Genomic DNA, 26,875 nt, shown 5'->3' on the forward strand with positions numbered 1-26,875 from the left:
TTTTCTTTTGTCACTCATTTTTTTTTTCCTTTCCTTCTGAATTTTCTCAGACAGTATACTTCAGGCTGTCTCAATAGTTAATTAGTTTGAATCTAGAAATAATAGCAGAAAAACTACCCCAGTCTCTGGAAAGTTGAAATTTTAGCATTTTCTCAGACATTATCTGTCTGACTGTTTTCACTACTGACAGACGCACCTCCACCCATAGTCTCTCACAGTGTTTGTGCGTGTTGTGAAAGTGTGTACGTGCCTCTGTGTGTGCCTGCATATATACATACATACATATATATATTTATATATACATATATATATAAATATAAAGATGCGTGTGCGTGTGTGGATTCACACACACGTATCTGTACGAGAGAAACTACTGATCAGATGTTATAATTGTCGGTGCATTTGAGGCGCGCGCTCACGAGAGAAAAAGAAAAAAAAAGAAAAAAGGAAATGCAAAGTATAAAGTGTGATCAAGAGAAGATAGAGCTTGTGTCTCTGTGAGCCTTAAAGAGAAATGTGTGTTGAAGGGTCATGCTGAATTGTATGTAGTGAGAAAGGGAGATAAGATGTGTGTGTGAGTGTGAGTGTGTGTGTGTGTGTGAGAGTGTGTTTGTAAGAGAAAAGAGGAGAGAAAGAGAAGTGAGATGGGAAGGAGAGGGTGGGAGGAAGAGAAAGAAATGGGGTGATGCTGTGTGTGTGTCTGTGTGTGTGCGTGTGTGTGTGTGTGTGTGTGTGCGTGTGTGTGTGTGTGTGTGTGTGTGTGTGTGTGTGTGGTGGGGTGGAGGGCTGGTGGAGGGGAGGGGGGGCCAGGCACAGTCAGTTCTGATAACAGCAACAGTAGGAGGAGGATGAGCCGTGGGACCGCCCCACTCTCCCACAGATATAAATAGGAGGTGGATTTTTTTACTCCACTCATTTCTCCTGAAGGATGAGATCCCTGAAACACCTCAAACATCACTCCAGGAACAATGTGGTGAGTTTGTGAGCTCCAGATGGAGGAAGAGGTGCTGCTGCTGCTTAGAAGGGGGGGGGGGGGGGGGGGGGGGTGGAGGGGGCGGGGGGGTGTGTTGTGGTTAGTTGTTTTGCAGTTTGTTAGTGAGGTATTTACACTGTTGTCTGTGTGAGTGAGTGAGTGTGTTTCTGAGTGAGTGTGTGAGTGTGTGTGTGAGGGGAAGGGAGATTACTTTTTCACATTCATATACCGCAGTGGGAACATCTTCTCTTTTTTTTTTTCTTCTCTCTTTTAGAAAAAAAGAGTTTTGTTTCTGTCTCCGCTGCTGCCTTTAATTGTTTGTCCTTAGGTGTCTTTCAGATGCAACTTTAAAATTGTGAAAGTACGGACTCTCGCAATTACTACCCTACCTTCTGTCTCCTTGTCATTTGTCTTTTTCTCTTTCATTTTGTCAGCCTTTCATTTTGCTGTGCTTTTTCTTCTCTCTCCGGCTCCCCCCCCCACCACCACCACCACCACCACCACCACCTCCTGCTCTCCCTCCCTCCCTCCCTCCCTCCCTCCTTCCCCTCTTTCTCTCTCACTCACTCACTCACTCTGTCTCTCTGTGTCTCTCCACTCCCCCCACCCCCCCTCCCGCACACCCCCTCCCTCTCCTTTTCCTTTCTCTCTTCCCTCCTCTCACATGCTCACTCAATCTCTCGTTCCCCTTCCCTCCCCTCCCTCTCCTCCCCTCTTTCTTTATCTTTCAGCCCCTCCATCTCATTTCTGTCTCCGTCTCCCTCCCTCCCTCCACTCCTCCCCCGCCCACAGCTCTTTCTCCTTCTCTCCATACCTCCCTCCCTCTCTTTTCTCTCAAACACACACACACACACACACACACACACACATACACATGCTTTCAAACACACCCAGTCTCTTTCCTTTTCTTTCTCACAAACACACAGTCTGTCTCTGTCTGACTACTTTAAAAGCAGTAATTATAAATGACGTGGTTATCAGGGCATCCAGGTCTACTCCCCTCTACCAACACACACACTCACACACACATGCGCATGCACACACACAGACACACACCTTTATTCCTGCACTATCTCCTCTTCTTTCTTTCTTTTTTTCCCTTTCCTCCATCCAATCTTTTCTTCTGTCTCAGTATTGTGTAAGGAAAGGAAGCAGCTCTTACCGGCGTGTATGGCACACAGTGGAGACTAGTGTGTAGTCTAGCAGGAAAGTAAGGGTCAGAGCGTCTCTCTATACATTTCGAAAACACTGAGATTTATATTGAGAAAACATCTGAAACCAGTGGCTCACAATACTCGCTTCTCTTTCCCACAGACAGCCAGTTTGGTCAAGCTACAATTTCACCGGTTTTCACTGTTCCACTTTTACAGGTGGCGGAGTAAACATGTGCATGTGGGTCTGAAACACTTCTGAACCATACAATTATGTCAGTGAGCCGCATGCATTGGTCTGGAATACAGAATGAGCTCGAAGCTCAGTCGAATGTCTGTTATGGATATGAGTCTGCCTGGCGGCATATATCATCTTGTTAAGGAAGCCCGGTGTGGCAGACATTATGAAGTCGTCTACGACGAGTGTAGAGCTGAGGCGCTTCGCTCCTCATGAATGGGACAGATAGCTCCAGTGATGAGCCGACTTTGGTCAGCCAGGCTGCCCCGGGACCCCACAGGAAGTACTGAGGACAGTCCACGGAAGTCAACTTCCTGGCTGGACCTGCATCCCTTGTTGTGTTCTTTATTATTCTAAAGCCTGTCAAGGAAGGAAGCAGAGTGCTAACACAGATCTGCCTTATCTCCTCAATCGAATGTTCTGTGGATTCAGAGCGAAGAAACAAGGCGTAGTCCGAACGTGGCTTTAACAGAATAAGCCTAAAAAACATTGTTTTATACTTTCCTCAAGTCCTGGGAAAGGACAACATGTGTTGCTTATGGTGTCAGTCTGAAACAGTGACTCTTAGAAAATTAATTCTAGGATCATTTCAACTAAAATCTTTAGTTTGTATTAATATGAAGGTTACCAATATCATCAGAGTACAATGAGGATATATGAGGAATGTGGTGCAAGGAACAGTTTGTAACAACAGAACTGAATATTAAACAAAAACACAAAGGGACCTTTGATTTCTACTAGATCACTTCTAAACCTGTGTTGTATGTTTCATGTGTTCCAGGAGGAGGAGAGTAGCCGCTTGGTGCGGACCTTCCCCAAGATGACTGAGGGCCAAGTAGATGTGGGCACGCAGACGGAGCCGGTGGTGGTGCTATCTCTAGCTCAGGCTGCCGTTCTCGGCCTCATCTCCCAGAATGAAATCTTCGGGGCCACCATTGCCCCTAATGGCTTCTACACGGGGGAGCCCAGAGAGTGCCCCCCTCCTCCGCCTGAGGCGATGGAGTATGAGTACGCTGACCAGTTAATAGGGGCCAACGGGGACTACCTGGCTGAGCCTGCAGGGGAGCCGGAGCCGCAGCCTCACTGCAGCGAGAGAAGACGGCCCGGGCCTCGTGGGAGGACCAAGAGGCCCAGGATTGGCGGAGAATTACAGGGTCACCCACACAAAGTATCGAGTCCACATGCTCAGGTTAAAGGTGAACAGCTTGAGTCCGATACCCCTCCTTCCTGCATTCACATGGACAGCAGGCGTAGTCCTGGCAAATCGGAGGATCCGGTCACCCAACAAGGTCCTCTGAAAGAGGAGCAGGCCTGTGGAAACTGTCCGTCATGTGTGAGAGAAACTTCAAGGCCACAAAAAAATGGACAAGCAGAACAGGAACAAGAAGAAAATGTTGGCAGAGGAAGAGAGAGGAAGGAAGAGGAGTTGGTGGTGGAGGAAGAAGAAGAGGAAGAGGCACTAAACCTCAAGACCAGTGGAGAGACTGGCAGTCCTCTGGAGAACCGCTATTATGAGTCCAATGAGGTGGCCTATGAGTCTGCCGACATTGCGCTGCCAGGAGAGTACGAGGAGAACAACCAGGCCATGCTGTGGTCAGACCCAGAGGGCCTCGCAAGGCGGATGCAGATTGACCGTCTGGACATCAACGTACAGATCGACGAGTCGTACTGCGTAGATGTGGGAGAGGGTCTGAAACGCTGGAAATGCCGCATGTGTGAGAAGTCTTACACATCCAAATACAACCTCGTCACTCATATTCTAGGCCACAATGGAATTAAACCCCATGAATGTCTACACTGTGGAAAGCTCTTCAAGCAGCCGAGCCACCTCCAGACTCACCTGCTCACGCACCAGGGAACCAGACCTCACAAGTGCACCGTTTGTGAAAAGGCCTTCACGCAGACCAGCCACCTGAAGAGGCACATGCTGCAGCATTCGGACGTCAAGCCCTACAGCTGTCGCTTCTGTGGCCGTGGCTTCGCCTACCCTAGCGAGCTGAGGACCCATGAGAACAAACACGAGAATGGTCAGTGCCACGTCTGCACCCAGTGTGGTCTGGAGTTCCCAACGTACGCTCACCTGAAGCGCCACCTGACCAGCCACCAGGGCCCGACCACGTACCAGTGCACAGAGTGCCACAAGTCCTTCGCTTACCGCAGCCAGCTGCAGAACCACCTGATGAAACACCAGAACGTGCGGCCCTACGTTTGCCCCGAGTGCGGCATGGAGTTCGTCCAGATCCACCACCTCCGACAGCACGCCCTAACTCACAAGGTACTGGCTGCGCACACGCTTGCACCTAAAGTACTGAAACCCCAATGATGTGCCTTAGTCTACCAGTTGATTGTGTTGAGGCTGGCCTTATGCAACCACTTAACACGGCTAAACCTTTATTTAAAATATGAAAATGTCGCACTTAGAGAAAAAGGGAAGTATTGTTGCGTCACTCGCTCAGTCCCTCTTTTTGAGTCCTCCCAGAAAAAGTATGTTGCACTCTTCCAACGCAGCCTTTTCTCCAAAACCAGTTGCTTTGTAAACACAGTCTTCAAAGGGCCTTGAGTTTTTTTTGTGTGGCTCAACCCCCCACTTGCATGTGTTTTGTGTTGTGTGTTGTTCGCCGAGCTACTTCCCTTTGTGTCTGATGAATCACTCTGGTCTTCCTCTCCTTTATACAGTCTGTTCCATTCTATAGGGGAAAAGCATTTCTTTTCATGACATTTGCTTTTGTTAAATATTAAAATAAAAGTTAAATAAATGTTGAAGCCAAAAAAAAAAAAAGTTTATTCTTCCCATTGTTGAGACTTTTTCCAGCCCGTCTCTCAACACTTGGGGGGGCTAATGCAGTCTACACGAGTTGGATCAAACGCCAGAAAGCGGTTGCTCACACACATGAGCTTCTTGTGTGTTTTCTTCCTGTGACTCATTATTTATTTTCCTCGCAACTATATATTTAGCCAAATTAATTAAAAGGCCCAAACACTTTTTGTCTCCCCAGGGCATGAAAGAATTCAAGTGTGACGTCTGTGCCAGAGAGTTCACCTTGTCTGCCAACCTGAAGAGACACATGTTGATCCACGCCAGTGTGAGGCCCTTCCAGTGCCACGTCTGCTTCAAGACCTTCGTCCAGAAGCAGACGCTCAAGACTCACATGATCGTCCACCTGCCGGTCAAGCCTTTCAAATGCAAGGTGAGTGAAGCGAAGTTTTTACGTCAGGACAAACTTGTTCCCGCTGTGATGGATTCTGACTATGGTGCTCTTTTATGCGTCAGGTGTGCGGGAAGTCGTTCAACAGAATGTACAATCTCCTCGGCCACATGCACCTCCACGCCGGCAGCAAGCCCTTCAAGTGCCCTTACTGCACCAGCAAGTTCAACCTGAAGGGCAACCTCAGCCGGCACATGAAGGTCAAACACGGCATCATGGACACCTCAATAGACGGACAAGGTGAATAGCTCCATCCATTACCCTTGATTTAATTACGCTCTCTGCTTTGAAATAGATGAAACTGCTTGATGACAATTTTTGAATTTTGTTGATGCGTCATGTGTGGCAGCTTTCCTCGGTGGGCTTCATGTCGCATTATTGTCACTCAGTCTGTCCCTAATGCACTTTGACTCAGCATGTACTGTAATCTAGTGGCCAAGTGTTTTGATGTTTCTCTGTCACTCCCTCCCTGTGTGTGTTTAGTAAATATAGCAGTGCCTGGATTAGACATGCCTGTCTCTATCAGTAGAGACTGATACTGAGGCAGGGGAGGAGAGGCAATCTACTGGCTGTCCTCAATGAGGCCATGTGTCTTTAGGATGGGCTCTGTTTGTTTGTGTGTGTGTGTGTGTGTGTGTGTGTGTGTGTGTGTGTGTGTGTGTGTGTGTGTGTTTGTTATTGAGGACAGGGTGCGATCATATTTGTGTCTTTGTTTTCTTTTTCAGAGCCCCCCCCGGACACGGAAGGCCAGGAGGACTACGAGGAGGAGAGCTTTGAATTCAGCGAGCGAGAAAACCGGGCTAATAACAACAACACGCCAGACATTGCTAAACTCACTCAAATGGAGTATTATAGCACCTATGGGAAGGGCACGGGGCGCTTCAGCACCGCATGAATCTTTAAAATGACCCCAAATTGAAAATAAGTGAACTAATGAAAACGGGATATTCTTTTTTAATTTCGTTTGTTTTGTTTTGTTCTTTTGCTGTTACAGGCATAGTGTTCGGGTCACTCTTTAAGGGTGAGAAGGAACCCGGCAAACTGCACACCCACATGCACTGGAATCACTCGTAATACTACAAAATTTGGAAATGTATACTTTTTACCTTATTAAATATTTTTCATCTCTAAGTCACAGCACATCTACTGAGTAAATATATTATATTTGAGAAAAAAAATGGACTGACGTTTAGGGGAAAAAAAAAGAGATCTATATAAATAGGTATAATATGTCGTCAGCTGCTTAACTACAGGAACATCATCTGAGCCCGATTTACAAAGCACATTTTTAAGCTACAAGCGTAAAAAGCATATGGTGATGTTATACTGCACTTACTCATTCAGACAATCCCGGTCTCTCTCAGTCTGCTGGGGCACACTAATGTGAAGGGTTTAACGAAGGGAACAAGTGTTACTGTTCATTTCCACTTGCCAAAGCTCATCAAGTTTCAGAGGTTTTTATGACTCACTCTGATTTATACTGTGATGAATTACATTCGAGGTCTGCAAAATAAGTTAAATTCCGTGTTTTATTGTATATTATTGTACAGAATGCATCAGTCCTCTCATATGTCGGCTGGTACCGTAATCAGTGCGTCGCACTGAGGACCACTGTGTCTACTTCTTAGGTTTCTGCATTAACAAGCATCACCCTGTATTGATCTCTAGTCTATGAATGTAATCGTTTCCGTGGAATGTTTTACAATGCTTATGAAAGAAAATCATAATGATGGTAGGACCCCTTTACCAAAGAATTGGATCAAACCGTGCAGCTTACAGCTGGGAATGGGACATTGGATTTCTTGGGGTCCATTCACGGACCTCGTGAAATTACATTCAGGTTCCCCTCCCACCCATCTGTAGATCTCTTCAAAAGATTACCACAGAGAACAGACTGTGGTACAGCTCCTCTCTTAAACCTCACCATTTCCCCCTTCCATCCAATCCAGGCCTTCAAGAGACAAGACTGCAGCATTTTTCGATAGCAATGCAAAACCCTGCATTTATTTTGCAGTTGTTTATGTTGTTGTTGTTTTTTTAAAATGGATGAATCTCAACAAGAATTGTCCCCAAAAACTCGGACAGAAATATTAAGTGCCCCGGTGTGTCTGCGAGAGCATGCCATCCATCATGCTGTACACTGGTCTCAAGTGATGAACGACAACCTCCCAACATGTGACAGGGCCGTGGACCTTGTGGAAAATGATTTGGGAAATGCTCAATATATTCAGTTTCCCAGTGCTTAGCTTTTCAAACTCGTAACCTGCAAACAAGGTGTCCATTTGCAATGTTGATATAGTGCATTTAAAATAAAAAAAACATGCTCAATTTTGTGAGTTTTTCAGCTTCTGTGTTCATTCTATCACTGTTTTAGTGATGATACGAAGGGAAAGATGTTCAGCTTAAATGGCTTTCTGTATTAGACTTTAGCGTGGAGATAATGTGGATAGAGATGTATGTACAATGTTGTGTACCAGACAATACTGTAAAATAATAAATTTATTTACCTTTAAACGGTTTGTGTGTTTTAAAAAACAAAAATGAAATACAGATAGTGGGTCAAACAAGTGATTTATTGGCAAATATGTTTGACGTAGGCTTCAGTCCTGCCCAAGGCATTACACAGTATTGAATACAGTACTTCACATTACAAAAATAAAACCTTGCGAAGAATGGGACAGACAGTTAGGGAGGCATCGGGTGTAAGGACAGCTGTCGACCATTTAATAATACCCTAATAGAATACTACATAATGCTACAGACAGTACATAGTTTTACTTCAGGTGAAAGTGGATTTATTGACCTTTTTAAGTTAAAAATGAGGTACAAAAACAGATGATCAGACTCGCCTTCTCCAGGCTAACTATATTCTTTTTCAAGTCCTTCACTTGCCGAGGGCTTTATCCAGATTTGTCTTGATGGCGTCAAGGAAGTCTGTTGTATTGACGTAGTGCTCGTTCAGCTTGACACTGAGGAGGCAAGACGAGACGAGATGAGATGAGATCAGAAAATTCAATAGCATACTTTAGGAAACAGAACTGTAGCAGTATGACCAGAAAGCTTCATTGTGTGTTAGGGTTTAGCATGAATTGAGGTTGTTGGTTAATAACACCATCGTAATTATGACTTAAACATTAAAATGAGGGAGAATCATGACATATGCATCTTCAAAACGCAGTAAGGCAGTTGTATCATTTAAATAAAGTCTGCCTTCCTGCCCTGCGTAATGGATTTAAAAATAAAAAAAAAACACTTGGAGAACACAAGGAAAATCAATGCTCGTTAATGCTCGCAGAAGAGAAATTTATGCTGAAAGCTAATGTGGTACATATGCCAGTCATGTGCAGAGACAAGCTGGTGAACAAGACGGCACATACCTTCAAACCAGGACTACACAACCCTTATCTGAGGCTTTGATCAAGAAGTAAATGTTTCAGCGGTACCTGGATCAATATGTGTGATTGGTCTTCCTCATTCACGTGAATGTGTTCATCAGAAATGAGCAAAGAATGACCCTTGATTAATATTTCACGATGCTCAAAATCCATTTAAAAGTTTCCTGAAACTACATTTTGATTTTGATCCAAGACCAATCCATTTTTCTCTTGGACCACAGCCTAACTTTCCACCAAACTTCAGTGCAATCTGTTTGTAAGTTCTAAAGATATCCTGCCAACAGACAAGATGGAACAAAAAACATTACTTTGAGACTCTTCGAACCTTACACCATATAATCTTAAAGAAGATCATTGTTGCTTAAACTCCATTGTGCTAAAAACAAGACGAGGTCATGCTTGGGACAAGTTTCGGATTACCAACCTGTATTACAAGCTAGCAGGTCAGCGCCGGGGGAAAATACCACCCTGTTTTATGTCATTGTTTCAGACCGATGGTGGTGGTTTAATCAAAGGGAATATTTTCATTCATAGTTAAACGAAGGATGTCTGCCAGTGAAAGCACCAAACATTCGTTCTTGGGTGCCATTACAGGCTTAATGTCCCAAAACACTAAGATGTGCCGCGGACTAAATGGATACATACTTCAAGTATGGGCTGCAACTAATGAGTTTTTGTGTGATTGATTAATCTGTAGATTATTTTCACAAATTGTTTGGTTGCTAAAATTGTGAAGAATTGCTGTTAAGACTTTTTCACAGCTCATAGCTATAGAACAGGGAAGAGCAGCAGGGCCTCACAATGGAGATGCTGAAACTGTGGTATGTTTGTCATTCTACTTAAAAAAAAAATGTGAATAATTAATTTATAAATAAAATAGTTGCAGATTATTTCTTTCAATTGATTAACTGTTTTGGCTGCAGTCCAGGATTAAATTAAATGTTGGACGCATCATGCGTCTTCAGTGATCCTTTTGAGCCAAAACATTTTTATTATAATTCTATTTTAAAATGACACGGACGTCTTGTAAACAGAACAGACACACTGACGTCTGTTTTTCTACATATTTTAGGTGTAATGTCGCACAGATAAGGGCTTTACAATCCTTATTTTTAGTGTTCACTGTGCTGAAAACATTCCTTCAAGGAAATGCATGAATATATGTTACCATATAGGTAGGGCTGCAACTAACAGTTATTTTTATTATAATCATATATGCTGATTATTTGCGTGCTTAATTGATAAACCTTTAGCATATAAAATGTCAAAAAAATCGTTAAAAAAAAGTTAATTATCAACATTTCAGAGCCCAACGTGAATCCAAAGACCCTTCATTTACGATCATTTATGATGAGGAAAGCAGCAAATGTTTGATATTTTTGATTGAAAAATGACTGGCCATCACTTCTTAATACCCATGTTAAACAAATGGTCAATTTATAGTCAATTAAATGTTAGTTAATAGTTATTTCACTGTTAACAAATGAGAAAAAACTTTATAACGCATTTATTAAGCAATTATTTATTCTAAAGTTACAACTGATGTTCATAAACCTTAACATTGCTTAATAAATTGTTTATAAAACAATACATGTCAATCAAATAACTATAACTAAGGTTAATAAATTATATATTACAAATGTTACAGTCCAATGACTGATACTATTTAACACTTATCACTATAGTGGGTAATTACTTTTCTTTTGATTGACTAATAGTTGCAGCTCCACATACAGTAAATCCATTGATGATATCCAAGTTGGTTTTGGTTCAGAAATAAATATTTCCTTCACAAAATAACCCAATTCAAACCGAATTGATCAAAGTGTGTGCTGTCATCAACGTACCGCACGACAATCTGAGTGTACAAAGATCCCTGTCAGATATCTCCACATCTCCAAGTTTCACAACAACAAAAAAAAATCTAATCTCGAGACAAATCTACAACTAAGGGCAAAAACTAGGTTAATTTAATGTGTATCACCATGATAACTGTCGTCGCTAGAAATATATTACAGAGACATGAACAACTATTTTGTAAAAAACTCAAGTATCAACCAGGGATGAACTTACTTGGACAGGCCATGAATGCAGCCTGCGAGGTCCTTGGTCATGATGCCGCTCTCAACAGTCTCAACACACACCCTCTCCAGAATCTGGGAGAACCTGCAGATAAACAAAAAGACATTTAGAGCTGGCATGTTCCTTTCATCCCAGGGCCAGAATGCTTCAGACAAAACATTTCTTACCTGATAAGGTCGGGGTTGCCATCAAGTTTGCCACGATGCTCCAGGCCTCTGGTCCAGGCGAAAATGCTGGCGATGGGGTTGGTGCTGGTCGGCCTTCCCTGAGAGCAGAGTTGAGAATTATGTTAGTGTGTTTAACTATTACACAGTAATATAAAGGGTTGTTTTTACTTATCATGAAGTAAAGCGTCCTATTTACTACACTTCAGCATCTGAGGAGACATCTCATTCTCACCACATGATGGCAGTATAACTCCACAGATAACAGTCTGTTTGCAAGGCCATAAATTTGGCCTTTATTCACTTTGCGTTTCATTGCCTGGTTGAAATTTATTCCTAAGATGGATAAAGACGGTTACTAACCTTCTGGTGCTCGCGATAGTGCCTGGTCACAGTGCCGTGGGCGGCCTCAGCCTCAATAGTCTTGCCATCGGGGCACACAAGAACTGATGTCATCAATCCCAGAGAGCCAAAACCTAAAAGAGGAAACATGAAGCACAATTCTTCTTAAAGCAACCCACATCTGCTCAAAACCAGCAAGCAGCCCAAATGCTTATAGCTTTCAGTTTGTGGTTTCACAATTTCCCAAGAAGTGGTAGTCATGTTTCCAAATATCTCACCCTGTGCGAGGATATCAGACTGAACATCTCCGTCGTAGTTCTTGCAAGCCCACACAAAGGCTCCAGAAGACTTCAGCACTTGTGCGACCATATCGTCAATAAGCCTGTGCTCATACCAGATCTTCAGTTTGTCAAACTCAGGCTTGTAGTGCCTGAAGGTAGCACAAACATAACAAAACTAAATAAAACTCCTTTTCTTCTTTTTCCTACTTTACTAATGACACAAAGTAAAAAGATGATTTAAATCTGCATGTATCTGTGAATAAAAAAAAAACAAAATCAAATCAAAACAAAAAAGACTCACTTCTCAAAGATATCCTGGAAAATGTCTTTAAATCTGCCATCATAGGCTTTAAGAATGGTGTTCTTTGTGCTCATGTACAGGGGCCACTTCTTGCCGATAGCGTACTGGAAGCAGCTGTGTGCAAAGCCCGTGATAGACTGTTGGGAGGAGAAAAACAGTTCATGACTGCTGTAGCATTTTATCAGTAGAGTAAGGAGGTTAACAACCTTCCCCTTGACGAGTTGAAAGTCATCTACTGTGACCTCTGATGTTGTTAAATCAAACAGACCGTGCTGATGAAGGCAAACAAAACAGTAGCAGAGCAGGTTGAAGAGAAGAGAGCGCACTGTAATGACTGTTGAGTCAGATTTACAAATGGCCTTTGGCAGAACTTAAGAGCACCATCAGGTTATCTTTAGGTGTAAATAGAGTTATAAAAATACAAAGTTTATAGTTTGTAATCCCTCAGTAAGGTTAGGGATGACTGCATAAATACGAAACTTTAATCAATTTAAATGCACTGTGTTTTCTGCTGTTTCAATTAAAAAAATAAGAAAAAGTACTGTGGGATCAAGGAAGTTGTCGTCTCTGGTGTTAAAAAAATAACGAATGAAAACAGAAGTATGTGATTCAGGCATAAAAGTTGATGGATGAACAAACCTTTAGTCGTGTTACTGGTTACACGTTACACTTGCCCGACTTCCTTCCTCAGTAAGTCGATATACAGCAACATGTGACCAAATTAAAAAAGGCACTGTCACTGATTTCTCTGGGTTTTAACACAGTTGCTAGGGTTTCGGATAATCTAAGTACACAACTTGTCAAAATATATAAAGAAAGTTTCGGTTCAAACATTTTGAGACACATGAACATTTCTAAAACACACTGCCAAGACTTCTAAACCTTTGATTATCTTGTACTCCTCTCAGTGATGAATATGTTTAAAGCTATAAATACTAAAAGGAAAACATCCCACACACTTTCTGAAGCTTACACCTACAACAATTTCACTGCATACAGACAACAAGCATTTCACACTCACGGTTTTATACAGAGAGTGTCTTTGAGGACACAATCATCCCTCAGTGCTCTACGTTTCCTTGCTAAAAACGCACAACATTTCCCCCAAATACTTTAATTAAAGACAAAGATACAAAAATGATAATGATGCCACTAGTATTTAGTATGTGCTATGGAACCCTTAATAAAAAACACATCAATAACCCACACTATTATCACCATTACAGTGATGAACATGGGAACTGTAGTTCACATCACGTTGATCACATTAAGGTGTATGCACGATTAATCTCCTATACATTTTCAAAGCACACCGAATACGCAGCGGTGAAAAGCCCCTAGAACTACAACATTTACTGCTTCTTGAGGGATCCCCCAACAGTGCATTTCTAATCGTTGGTCCGGAGTCTGGATAAATAGGGAGGGTTGCGTCAGAAAGGAGGATTTGTTGACAATTACAAAAACATAGAATATGTTTATAATATTCCCAGGCTTAACCTTCAAATAGTACACTTAAAAAGTATTCACTCACATCATCCGTGTTGTACATGCCCATTCCACAGCCGCCAGCAGGAAAGTCGTAGACCTCCCATTCCTTGCCTGCACTGCCATCAGCAGGTGTGAAGATCATCTTGAATTTTCCGGGCTGGTCCACAACAAAGTCTGTAGCTCTGTACTGTACAAAAAAAAAAAAACACAGCAAGGCTCATTAACTCTAAGAAATCTGATATCAGTAATGAAGTTGTCTGGTTTGTTTGGGCACATGAGAAACTGTAAACTCAATTAATGCATCTTCAGATGAGACTCACCTGATCGCCAAAGGCGTGTCTGCCGATGGTGATGGCCTGCGTCCAACCTGGAACAAGCCTGGGAATGTTCTTGCAGATGATTGGCTCGCGAAAGACGGTGCCGCCCAGGATGTTCCTGATGGTTCCGTTGGGGCTCTTCCACATCTTCTTTAGGCTGAACTCTGAATATAAAAACACAGAAATTATACTAAGACATAATGTAGGGTGATCACAGAGGTTTGGTTGGTCTGCTGTATTTTTCTAACGCTGGTGATTAAAATGCAGTACGCTTGCCAGGAGAAGAAGAAGAAGACGGGCGTTTGCATAAAACATCAGTGCATTCATAAATCATTTAATACGAGTTCTGTTTGGAGTTTATTTACATAGCACTCAGCTTTACAAAGGGCAGGTGAAATTACTCCTGAACTCGTCCGCGATGTGTATGTATGTAAATATATAAGACTAAGTTCCCTACCTTCCACTCTGGCTTCGTCGGGTGTGATGGTGGCACACTTCACCGCAACGTGATACTTCTTAGTGGCATGGGCAGAGTCGATGGTGACCTGGTCATCAGTCTGGTCACGGTACGGCAGACCCAGGTCGTAATACTTCAGCTCAACGTCGACATTGTTCAGGATGAGCTAAAAAGGACACAACAAAAACACACAAAACACATTAAGACATGACACGAGACATTACACTGAAGCATCCTCAAAATAAAGACCCTTAGAAATCAGCTAAACAAATCTCAATTAAAACTTCAGGATTGCACGGCAAGAGGGATTTGCATAATTATGCTATTCACTTTGAAACTACAAACTCGCCAGTTGTCAGAAAACACTCAGATTTTCTAATCTCATGCATCTCCACGTTTCTCCCCGAGCCAACGTGCCATCTGCCAGTGACTGAATGAAACATCACAAAGCCCCTCCCCCACATCATCATATAATCTTCCACATGACCCTCCCCTCACAGCCACGTGTTGGTCTGCGATATAAAAATAGGCGAGTCAGACCGCATAGGAACGTCCTCATCTGAGTCTCTCAACCAGCGCCTGTGTGTTTTCACCCCTCCACCCCTGGACGCCACTTTGTCACCTTCTCTTTGATGAACTCCCAGATGATCCTGGTCATCTCGTCTCCGTCCATCTCCACCACCGGCTGGGCCACTTTGATGCGTTTGTCGGCATCTGTCAGGTCACATATGCAGAAGGGTTCAAGCAGGGACAGACTTTCATTCACAGCAGAATGTGAATTTATTTATGGGTCCATGACTGCTGGAGGACATACACAGGAAGCTACAGTGATTGGAGGCTATTTGCAGAGATTCTGTTATCTGTCTCCTTTACATTTGCCAGCTAACATCTGTCCCTTAGGCTGCATCTTACAATCATTCCCATTATCGATTAATCTGCCTTTTATCCTCCCATTTACTCTATAAACTATTCAGGCTACGGAGCAGTCAAAAAAACGTTCCACACAATTTCAAATCTCTTTTCAAACCAACAGTTTAGAACTGAATTATGTTCAATTTATTGTCTGAAGAGCAGCACCAACCCCCCCATTTTAGAAGCTGGAACTAGGGTTGTACAATCTGGCCAAAAAAATACTGGGATCTATTTAATCACAATCACGATCCACAATCTAAACTGTTATCCGTGTCCCAATGTTTTAATGCCCTGTAAACTAGCAAGGCTTGAAAAGGCACATTAATTCACGATTTGCACCATTAAAAACACAAAACTGCATTTTGACATTTCTGGGCATAAGCTTCTCATCCTCTTCCTACTCTCGTTGCATTATCCTGAAATATGTCACCAAAAGAGGAGTAACTTGTCCAATCAGCACAGCCATCTTGACTAAATAATATACTGGCATGTTCAAGATCAGAGTCGGGCCAGCTTTGGAGTAGAGTCAGGTGCAAATCCACATCTTCTGAAGGAATCAACACACCGAGTCTCATCAGATTCTGCTCTGATCTAGGGCCATTTATCAACAGAAGGAGAGTTTAGAGATTACTTTCAAACTTTTGGGATTAAAAAGTAGATTTTTATTCACTCCTGTTTATCAACCTGACTGCAGTAGCGATCCGCAGTGGTGATCTGAATTGTCATGAGTTTCTGTCCTGTAATGTATTGTTGACTGGCAACTGGAGCTGGAGGAGAAATGTACTTTACTTAATGAACATAATGTTAAAAACAAGAACCAGAGTCGCGATAGACCTTAATGCAAACAGACAGGTACACACCCTCCGCATGCCGTAACTTGCTAGGTTATGACTAATGTACAGTAATACAGCTGTTTGGGGCGAATCAACAAATGATCCCGCTTATGAAAATCTGTGATGTGACTCAGACACAAATGTTCAGACGAGTTAATGATTCAGTTTTTGTTCAGGTTACGTTGAGTCTCACTCTCTGACTATCCTAGAAGTGCAAGGGACAGGTGACCAAATGAAAAGCAGTTACCTTGTAAATATGTAACAAAAGGTTGTCATTTTTACAATAACTGATGATGAATACCAAACATTTGCTGGCTGCAGCTCTCCATATATGAGGATTTGAAAAGCACTTTCTATTAACCTTTTCTTGAAACAAATACATTTCAGTTTACATGACACTCAAGAAAACCGAATTACTGGGTTAGTCTGACTATGATGGGATTTCTAAGATGCATGTATACACCTTAGTCTGACTAAAATCGGACCGGATCGGATTTCTCATAGTCGAATTAAAGCACCCAGATTATTCGATTGTACGAAGTGTACAAAGATGTAGCTTCGTCTCGCTCTTCGTACGCCATCTTTCTTGCGTACAGCGCCAACTAGCGTACCGGGGTATGACATGCTCCGGCCAATAATCCGATTTTCTCACCGGCATGTATACTCGGATAATTGCAGTTGTCTGATTGAGTAGCATAGTCGAATTATGGCTGTAATCTGACTAAACTGTGCATGTAAACGCACTGAGTAGTGAGTGTTCTTACTAAAAATGCAATATTCGAGCTAACAAACTTGAGTTTTTCCTTTTTAGTATAGTATCTTTTTAAGCAGACTTGCTCTCTGTGTTTTGGCATTCGCTATGCTTCTAATGCATTACCACTGTAGACAGCCGATTAAGGGAATAGCCAAAAAATCTGATGTCAGGAAAGGGACGGGACCTGCTTACACCCCACTGCTAGTTGCCAAAAACTCCACAGGGTACCTATAAGCAATGCTAATTAAAACTCACGTTGGGCCAATCAGGTTTTACTCTTTAGTATACAGTCAACAGCTTCACTCCAGGATATAAATAGCTATGATCCAGAATGTCATTTTCTCAAAAACAAACACTTTTTCAAAGTTAAGAGTTTTTAAAAATCACACACCAAAACTTTAATAACTTTGAGTGTGTTTTGTTTTCTAACCAACAATGACTCTTGTGAGAGTGCCCTCTTCTTTGCTTTCCAGTTGGATCACTGGAGATTAGTATCCTTAATCATATCTACTCTCATTCTGCTCAGTGTGTGAGTCCTGCCAGCAGGACCATTTCACTGAATAGCCAAGTATAGGGGGAGGTGCAGAGGATCAAGTGACGATTTCCCAGCCAAGTTAATTCTCCCCTACTGTTACAAGCCTTCCCAGAATAATGCAAGTAAACATACGGAGTCTGGTGGAATCATTACACAAACAACATTTCTTTACACGTAAATATATTTTTTTTAAATAATTAAATATTAAACATCCACATAGATCATTGGAACTAGTTTGGATTATGAAGCCTTGGCAACACCTGTCCAAACAGCCCCTTTTAATATGACACGCAGTCCGCCGAGTACAGATACATGGTGTGACCGTGACGCACTGAAAATAACCTTATAGCAAAGACACTTGTGACCTTTATGTTAGCCAGTTAGCAGCACAAAGACAGACATAAATAAATGACAAAAGTAAAAAAAGGTATAATCTCAGTATTACTGGCTTGTTGACTTTTTGTTTGAGTTTGGAAAAACCTAATGCTCATCACTTTGTTTTAAATGTATCCAAAGAGATGATTAACGGTGCTCCACAAGAGGAATATGGACAGAACCATTGTCCTCAGTTTAATGTCATCAATAACCTGTATAAATAAACTTACATTTTTTGTAAAATTGTACAGTACACAAAATATTTTTTGAGGTTTATACAATTTGTTGAGGAAAGAAGCAATTTCAAGATGTGACTTTAGAGATTGCCGATTGCTTGCCATTTTCTGACCATGTTGTAAACCAAATGATAAACTGAGAAAGTAACTGGCAGATTAATAAATAATGAAAATAATCATTACTGTAGTTGCTGCCCTATTTGTCAAAGTGTCCCAGATAGATAGAAAACAGTCCATCAAAAAGCAGGCTCTCCCAAACCCCTATCATACTGTGTATGATGACCATGACATATTAAGTATTATGTAATAAGATCAGGAAAAATGAAGCGCCACATAAGCCGCGAGGGTGATTGACTCAATTTTTTCTTAATTCAATAACAGTCTAACAATTATTTTCCATCTGCAATTGGAACAGCAGTCTCCGCCACAGTATATCATGGGCAAGTCATTAACAGCTACCGCTTTGGCATCATTTCTGTCTGGTCTAACCCAAATCTGCTAAAACAGCTCTCCACTATCACAGTGCAGGGGGAGGGGAGCGCAGGAGGGAGCTCAGTAGGTTATGTAACTTCTGAATGTATCAACAAACTGGATGGTGAAGGGCGAGCTGAAGCAAAGTCATGCGGGCCTGCCTGACTGCCTGCCACATCATTCGCACATGCACCGGAGAGACGTCTGAGACTTTATTTTCCCACCGTAGCTTCAGAGGGAGATAGTCAGCAGGAGGGGATATGCAGCCAAGTATAAAATGGTGGAATGAAAGAATTGATTTGATCGTTAGCTTTGCATGGGTATGTCGAGAGGAGCCGTCTCCATTTAAAAAAAACACGATAAACACAAGAGGGAATGGAAAACAAGTCAAACATTGAAAAGGAGTGGGTACCTTTCAAAATGTTTTAATCCAATGCTTTAGCATCAACGCTAACATCAAAATACTTTATACTTGAGAAATATATGCATAAATTATACGTGTCCTAGAGGAATCATTAATGAATTTTGTCGTGGCTAAAACAGCTCTAACATAATCTGTATAAAACTAACAAACCATGATGTAAAAATCAAGAAATATCTGATGAAAGAATAAGTAAACAAGACTAACATTATGACCAAACTTTCAGCGCCAACTTTCAGCATTAGCCGTTTAAATACCCCGTCTGTAGCAGCGGGTGCTTACCACTAATTTTAGAGCTGAACTGTGGGGTTGGATGCTGAGGTCTTTACAAATAATATGTGCTCAAAATAGCTTGTGCAACATACATTAGTGGCAAGCTGTCAAAGACCGCCTCAAACAATGTGTGCCTTGACTGGATGACTCCAATAACCTTTGTGTGTGTCCTCTGGTTAACTTTCAACAAAGGCAGGCAAGCCCTCAGAGCCCTCCAGTTTTAATCCTACACCTAGACAAAAGGCAATCACCATGTAAAGAAAATAGCAAACTGATCTACGCGCAACACTGAAGACGTTTGTGAGAAGGTCAGTTAATGAACTGTTAAACCACACTTGGAAAAAAAAGGAAGCCACAGCAGCTACAAGGCGTTAAAGTTCACAAAATAAAAGTGTCTGCGCTTTGTAAAAATCCACAGCCAAGATAAAAAAAAAAACACAAGTTGGCCAAATTTACGAGCCCTGTGAAATGTTATGGGGTCATGTAATTGCAGGGAAACAACTGCAACTTGTGACCGATAAAAAAAAAAAAAAAAAGTGCTCTCAATCTCGGTCATGGTGAGGTCACAAAGATTTGCATGCTGCTTTCTTGTCCATGATCCTTTCAGAATAAAACACCAAATAAAAATGCTGTGCCGGTGCTGTGAAACAAGGTGTTTTAACAATCGTTACAGGACCTGTTGGACCTTTCCACTCAGATTTTAAAAAGGTAGTTAAACTTTAAACAGCACGAGTTGTTTTAGATGTTCCTGGTGCTGCAAACAGTGACAGTTTGGTACACTACTAAAGCTCAGATGACATGTTGATTCAATCAAAGTGCCCTTCAGCTGACCCAGCTGCTGTATAATCACCACATGGCAGTGCTGGAGAGAAAAGAGTTTCAAATTCCTGTTGTATGAAATGTTGGATGTCTACAGAGCCCACGTGATGAGTGAATCTGGATCCCTGCTCCCATTCACAGACAATTAAAAAAGGGAAAAAAAGATTGTGGTTGCTCCCCTGGCACTTGTCTAAATGGGGGGAAAAAAACTAATTTGTAAGACACTTGGAGCCAATATCAAAAATAGCACCAGTCAGATGTGTTTTTTTTTTTTTTAAATAAAGGCGCAGGTTTGGATGCAAACCCCAGATTGGAAAAAAAAAAACATTATGTAGGACAAAGCGAGCAGCAAATGGCAGCGGCAGCCATTGCTCTCTATAACGGAGTCTCGTCTGCGGTGACCTCGGGAAAACTTTCCCCCCCAAGTCAGCGTCGCACTAATGACTTCAAGACGGAAGACGAGCTCATTCGTTGATGTTTTTTTTTTTGCAACTTTGGACACATTATTTCCTGTAAGCGTTCATATACAGCTCCAGTTGTGAGCGGTGACATTTCCACACACACAGAGTCAAAAACGGAAGATTCATTTTTGATTCATCTGCTTTCAGTTTTTAGCGGCGCATCGTTTTCTCCTCCATTAGTCGGCAGCTGGAGTGTAAAACTCGCCCCGTCATATCTGCTTTTACTGGCAGACATTTTCAAGTTAATGTCTCATTCATTTATGTCAACACGTATCTTTACATTTCTATCAACTGCTCCTCAAACTTTACATGGTGGGGGAAACAAAGACCGCTCTCCCCCGGCTGCTGCTGCTGCTGCTCCTCGGCCTTATCTCTCGATGTTTACAGCCTCCTTTATTAATCTCGACGACCTGCACTCGACCAGCCATAAAGCGACCATTTGAAAGCAGTCAGAGACGTTTGGAGCATCGTCGCCCCTGAACCATTAAAAACTATTAATAGCATCCCAGCTGGTTAGCAGCGGATGCAACTTGGCTAGCACGGCTGCGGCTAGCGCGGCTCCACTGGCTCCTACGAGCTGGCTTGTTTTGTCGCTCTCCGCTCGGCTCGTCTTATCAAAAATGCACTCTGAGCGACATTAAACCCCCGTCACCATAAAGCAGAGGTCAACAGTGAACACAATGATGCTGAGGATGACACCGGTAATCTGTCTGCACTCACAGTTTCTCTGAGGCACACTCTGGATATTTGCAGCCGGCGCAAGCACCGCGGGGTTTCTGGAGAAAGCGGCGGCGGACCTCGAAAGGGAGCTGAGGACTTTCAAATATCCAGCCATGTTTTCCCAGCCCGGATCACTTTGCGGTTCAGACTCGATGAAACTCGGAGAAAAGAGGGGGAAAAGCGTTGCTGTGCTCTGGGCAATATAGTGAGCGGTCGTCGACAGCACCGCCCTTCTTCCCCTCCCCGGCGGGAGACGCTGGGCGCTACGTCAGAGGCACACGGACCCAGAGGAGGGACCGACACGAAGTAGCGGTTAAACGGCTGCAGACTGATCCGAAGATAAGACACCAAACACCGGAGAGTCCTGGAAGGGGTCAGCTCTGAGCTGCTCCTGCCACGGTCACCCCGAGATAAAGCCACTCGCTGCCATTACTGTCGTGTTTCTTCCCTCAGAGTAAACATTCTTAAGAGATAACTGACATCTTGAGCCTCAGTACTTTCACTAGATGCAGGGCCGTAGCCAGGATTTTAGAACTACAGAGGCCCTGCCCCCCACCTCCACCCAGCTCCGTCCAGAAAACTATCATATACATCTGTGCATTTCTCTGCATTTTGACATATAAATACATGACTCAAATGCTGACAAAAGAAGAATATAATACTGCTTTTCCATCTAATTTCACAGGTCTTAGACAAGACGGTCCTGTCTGTGATTTTTATCTGAAGCATCAGGTTGTACGTCACTGACGTCACGTTTCACGTCGAGAATGCGCTGGAAAAAGTTGTAACAGAAGAAAAAATAACAGTACACCCACTGGGAAAGAAGTGTCACAGCCCCTGAAATGACTCGTTTCACTATCATAATTTGAACCATTAGGTCCAATAACATTTGGAGAAGTCTAGATGAGCTGGACAATTAGATTATTTTATTCCCCTTCAACACTAAACCTGAAAATTTGCCGGCACGGTCGGCGATCCAGGTATTTTCACAGCTCAGAAGTCAAGCTTTATTGGTTTCAAAACACCACTGAGCAGCTTTTATAGGAATGAACAGAGCTCCTCCACCTCCAACACTGTGTCCTGTTATAAAATGTCCTCAATAGACCGCATCCCGAAGTCCTTCCATATGTATGTGCCACCACTGGATGTTGATCCCGAGTCATCATGTCACGGGGCGGAATTTAGTGAGTTCTTACGTTTTGGTCAAAGTCAAACTGAGGAGATAAAAACACAGTTTCTATTGCAGGGTCAATTTACCTGGGTGTAAATGCAGAGTTTATGCATTCCCACTTTACAAAAAAGCCTTAGTGGGTTTAAGTGGGATTTTTGACCAGTGGAACCAATTTTGTGTATTACAATAATTTAAACTTTTTTTGTCTAAAAAAAGTTTGCTACTGACATGGGTAACTTTTTATGATAACCATGATTAATAACTGGTACATTTGTAGTTTATTAGATAAGGTGAAGTAATGTCAGTGTTCAGAAACAATTAAATAGGTCATAAAACATTAATTCATTTAACATTTAAAGGTTAAAAACATCAGTTTCAACTCTCTAATGGTGTTTTAATAACATTTATAAATTAATAACACAGTGTTAAGTAACCATTTACAAATTTCACCTGCAACTTTCCAACAATCAACTGTTCATAAATAGTTTATAAAGCATTTCATGACTTGTTAACAGTGATATAACTGTTATCTTCAAAGTTAGCTCCGACCCTGACGAGGTTTGCATTGAGGACCCATGTTGTTCTATTTAACCTTGAAATAACTTCAAAATCATTTTATGGCAGGCTAAACAATGTTGATGTCTGTTCAATGGCACCAACTGACCGTGTGTCGGTGAAAGTTTATCATATTTTACGGACAAAGTGTTCTTTCTCTCTGATGTTTTCCAGTTGCTCTGCTTCAATTGACTTACTAACATTTCCTGATGGACAGACAGCTCGATTGACTTGTTGCCAAAGCAACTGCTAACTGTTGCTAACCGTAGCGGCTACGGAACAATGTAAAATAAAAATCAGGGAAACCAGAAAGGGCATGACTTCAGCTCTTTAATGTTGGTTTTAACACTTTGAGCACAGGAGCTTTTCGTGCGTGAGGGTTTTGGGCGAGCAGGTTTTCCATTGCCAGCTTGCCTCAAATCTGATATGGGCGACTAAACTTGGGCTCAGCAGCTCTTGTTGACATTAAGACAGAATCAAAGAGTCTGAAGATGATGATGGTGGAAAATGAGGCAAAAGAAGCGAAAGTGTCCGAGCAACAGGCAAGAGAGGAGAGTGGCGTAAATCTCAGACTGGCTTTTTTGTTGTTGGGGAGATCTTTGCAAAATAAAAGGCTGCAGGACAGATACTGACCTAGCCTTCATGCCTTCGACTTTCTTATAAAAGCTGCCTTGTTGTGTCTTGTTTTGTTACATTTGGCAGGCTTGCTGGCAAAGCTGTCAATTCATTCGCTTTTGATTCTCAATAATGTAGACATGCATGTCATCAGTGGTATAAGTGAATTGCAATCTGAAAAACTGTAGGGGCGCCAAACCACAAAACCACTTCTAACATAGTGTTGCTTAAGAGAGAGCACTCGTGAGGCAGATTTAAAACACCTTTATTCTCAGTAACCAAGCTCTCCAAAATATCGGATCCTACACTTCCAATAATGCAATTTAAACCCCCAGTGACATCATCAAGGTTATTTTGACATTGTTTAGCTGTTTTCATGGTACTCCTTGGTGCTCACCCACCCCAAAAAGCCCCTTTTTAGAAGCTTGCCATCTCATTTCCAGTGTGTCTTGTTGAATATCTGTTGTACTTAAACCACGAGTTTGCAGGAAAATGTAATTTAATTCCCCCCAAAACATAATTTTGTATTTTTGTGATATAATCCTACCAGTTGTTTGATTATTTGCCTTGAGCCAATTTACTGATTGTTGAAGCCAATTGTTGAATGAATGAATCGTATCATCGTGTGATATGAGAGCAAGTCTTTTCTGAAGAAAAGTGTGAATACTGGATGTTGAAAGCGGATGTGAAATTGCATTGCCGGCAATCGAAACTGAAGAATATCAATAATGTTTGAAAAATGCGAAATATTTTTGTTTTGTTGAAAATTCTGGTGCTAAATTGAATAACTACTCCCATTTGTATTGAGAAGCAACTGATGAAGGGTTAGGGTTCTAATATTTAATTGAATTTGAGGGTTGAATAAAACTGGTTTGGTGAATGAGTAATTGAAAAAAATTGAAAAGGGATGAAGGAGAGAATTTAATAATATGTTCTTGTTTCTGTATTACATTGATAAGACAAAATAATGAGCGGTTTTCCTTCATTCACAACGATTACTTTGGATAGATTTTTAAAAAAAATACAACGATAGAAAATGCACTGCAGTGTACGGCAAAAAAAAAAAGATAATAACATTTGCATGTGTCAACATATTAATAATTCAACACAGGCAGTTTATTGAGATGCAATGTTGTAAGAGAGTACTTCACTGTTAAACTGGTCAAATATTTGGAAATATGGATAAAAAATACATAGAGCTCACAGACATGGGAACATACAGTTGTTTTTTTAGATTAATATGCCACAATTATGTAGATCCACAAATATACAGTGTACTTAAATCATAAACTGAGAGATGAGAGCAGTATGTTGTTGTACAAAACAAACAAAATAACACCTCACAGGGTTGTCTTTATGAGTAACAAATCCCCGCATTCACTGTGGAGAAGAAGTGAAGAGTAAAGATTAAAAACTGACGGACGTGGTGAAATTCATTGAGATCTCAGATCCTCTTGCTGGAGAGGCGCAGGATAGTAGCCACCTTCCGAAATGTCTCAGCAGAGGGCCCTCTAATTTTAGCAGGGGAAGGTTACCATACTGGGAGAGAGATTGGGAAGTGTGCAGAGCAGTCACATGACGGGCTTGGTAGTGAGCCATCAAAAGAGACAGCCAGGTCACCTCTGAAGAGCTACTTTTTAGAATATAGGGGGCCTGCATCGACAAAGGTCAGATATGCAAAAGTCGACCATTACTATAACTGTTTAATCTATAAACATGCAGTGTCTTGAGCTGTGTTAAAAGGTATTCTTTAACATTTTTATAAAAGAGAAGGACAGTGAAGGTCACCTGTTTTTGTCTCTGAAATACACAGTTTTTTCCTGCGCATGTGAAAAGAGACCGTCGAATGTGGTTATTGTGGTCAGACAGAGGCAGCTGTAGTTACATAATGTTTTTTACATTCTACAGCGACCTTTGACCTAATGGTATGTAAACAGTGGCCACATGCCGTCCACCTTCACAGACACTCAGCAGTTCTTCACAGCAGCTCTCAGATGTCACCCTGTAAACCCCAAGGTCTGAGCTGTAAGTGTAGTCCTCGTCTAGACTCATAACGTCGGACCACTCCATTGTTCTTCAAAGTTATTCAAAGAGACAGGGAGTGACTTATTGACATGACATGTTAAAACTTTACTCCCCTCAATAAGCAAAGGAATGTTTTATTTCTAGAGTCAGTTGCTCAGCCGCAGCTCTGATCAGGCTTTGTATTTAGACCCGAGGGTGTAATGTCATAATTACTGTCATCTCCGCACTGCCGCTGGGTTTCTTCTTTTTTCGGCTCGAGACACGTATTAATTTGCTCGCAGGAGTTTACTGTATAATTTCATGCTATATAAAGTGCTTTCTTAGACTTCACTGGCAACTGTGCATATAACATAAAAGTGAGGTCTGATATTATGTATGTACTCCACCTGCTGGACTCCTTCAGAAGGCACACAGACTGTGATGCTGAGCCTACGACGACCTCTACTGGAGGATTTCTGCTCATGGATTCCTTGATGTACCAGCAACAATTTATACCTATGCTATATGAAAGATCTCAACTGCAATTTAACATTGTTAGGAGAGCAATATACACTTATGGTCAAATTAGATACATACCTTTCCCGGCCTAAACACATAGGCTGTCTTGGAAAAATCTGGGTTGTGAGGCCCAGTGATAACACATCAAATTAGGCAGGGCTGATCCACCCTTTCTCATGGGAGAGTACTGCTTTTTGTAATTGCAGCAACTCTAATAATTTTATTTTATAGTCTTCAGGGGGAAATGTGTAGAAGGGGTAACCACTGAACAAACACATTTTAAGATTCTTATACTCTGCATTATGAAAAGGACTGCCCCCTAGTTCATTGGCTCTAAACCCTTTCAAGTCAGGAACTCACAGAGGAAATCAGGTTGCACTTGGAGCTTTAACTCACAACATCCTGAAAGTTCACCAAGGCCTGCAACCTCTGCTTACTCTGTTTACCTTCCATCACTCCATCCTACTCAGTTATCGGCCCAACATCTCTCTAAAGTGGTACATAAACCTTGGATATCATATTAATTATGATGATATAATACATTTAATGTAAATAATAATGTTGTAAATAATTTATTATGTTATTATGTTGTTATAATGTTAAATTGATCATATTATTATTATTATTATTATTATTATTATAATCATCAGTATTATTATTGTTATTGTTGTTGTTAAGGTTATTATTGTTGTTGTTGCTGTTGTTAAGGTTATTGTTGTTGTTTTAACCTTTGACAAGAGTTTCACAGGTCTTATATCATAGAAAATGTCACTCAGAAAATCTTTAGTAAAAACAACCAATAGGAT

General features: G+C 41.7%; 2 protein-coding genes across 2 annotated transcripts; one reads left to right on the plus strand and one right to left on the minus strand.

Moving 5' to 3' along the window:
- The first annotated feature begins 843 nt into the window (after window positions 1–843).
- znf710a (zinc finger protein 710a) lies at window positions 844–7,901 on the plus strand. Its single transcript, XM_030425272.1, has 5 exons — window positions 844–973; window positions 3,144–4,637; window positions 5,359–5,550; window positions 5,634–5,808; window positions 6,294–7,901. The coding sequence occupies exons 1-5, from the start codon at window positions 929–931 to the stop codon at window positions 6,461–6,463; spliced, it is 2,076 nt and encodes a 691-aa protein (XP_030281132.1). The 5' UTR covers window positions 844–928; the 3' UTR covers window positions 6,464–7,901.
- A 221-nt stretch (window positions 7,902–8,122) lies between these two features.
- idh2 (isocitrate dehydrogenase (NADP(+)) 2) lies at window positions 8,123–21,494 on the minus strand. Its single transcript, XM_030425274.1, has 11 exons — window positions 21,206–21,494; window positions 15,018–15,109; window positions 14,396–14,561; window positions 13,942–14,102; window positions 13,665–13,808; window positions 12,134–12,270; window positions 11,830–11,981; window positions 11,573–11,685; window positions 11,213–11,310; window positions 11,037–11,129; window positions 8,123–8,537 (listed from the first exon to the last, which is right to left on the minus strand). The coding sequence occupies exons 1-11, from the start codon at window positions 21,318–21,320 to the stop codon at window positions 8,453–8,455; spliced, it is 1,356 nt and encodes a 451-aa protein (XP_030281134.1). The 5' UTR covers window positions 21,321–21,494; the 3' UTR covers window positions 8,123–8,452.
- Window positions 21,495–26,875: the final 5,381 nt, after the last annotated feature.

The sequence above is a fragment of the Sparus aurata genome, chromosome 8 (assembly GCF_900880675.1).
Source record: "Sparus aurata chromosome 8, fSpaAur1.1, whole genome shotgun sequence".
NCBI lineage: Eukaryota > Metazoa > Chordata > Actinopteri > Spariformes > Sparidae > Sparus > Sparus aurata.

What these genes read in the sequence shown, in the direction of transcription:
- znf710a (XM_030425272.1), top strand. Translation starts at nt 929, where the DNA reads ATGAGATCCCTGAAACACCTCAAACATCACTCCAGGAACAATGTG. An exon ending in ATCACTCCAGGAACAATGTG is followed by an intron (nt 974 to 3,143) that starts GTGAGTTTGTGA and finishes CATGTGTTCCAG; the next exon opens with GAGGAGGAGAGTAGCCGCTT. An exon ending in CACCTCAATAGACGGACAAG is followed by an intron (nt 5,809 to 6,293) that starts GTGAATAGCTCC and finishes TTTCTTTTTCAG; the next exon opens with AGCCCCCCCCGGACACGGAA.
- idh2 (XM_030425274.1), bottom strand. Translation starts at nt 21,320, where the DNA reads ATGGCTGGATATTTGAAAGTCCTCAGCTCCCTTTCGAGGTCCGCCGCC. An exon ending in GAGTGTGCCTCAGAGAAACT is followed by an intron (nt 15,110 to 21,205) that starts GTGAGTGCAGAC and finishes GTGACCTGACAG; the next exon opens with ATGCCGACAAACGCATCAAA. An exon ending in GGCAACCCCGACCTTATCAG is followed by an intron (nt 11,130 to 11,212) that starts GTAAGAAATGTT and finishes GTTTATCTGCAG; the next exon opens with GTTCTCCCAGATTCTGGAGA.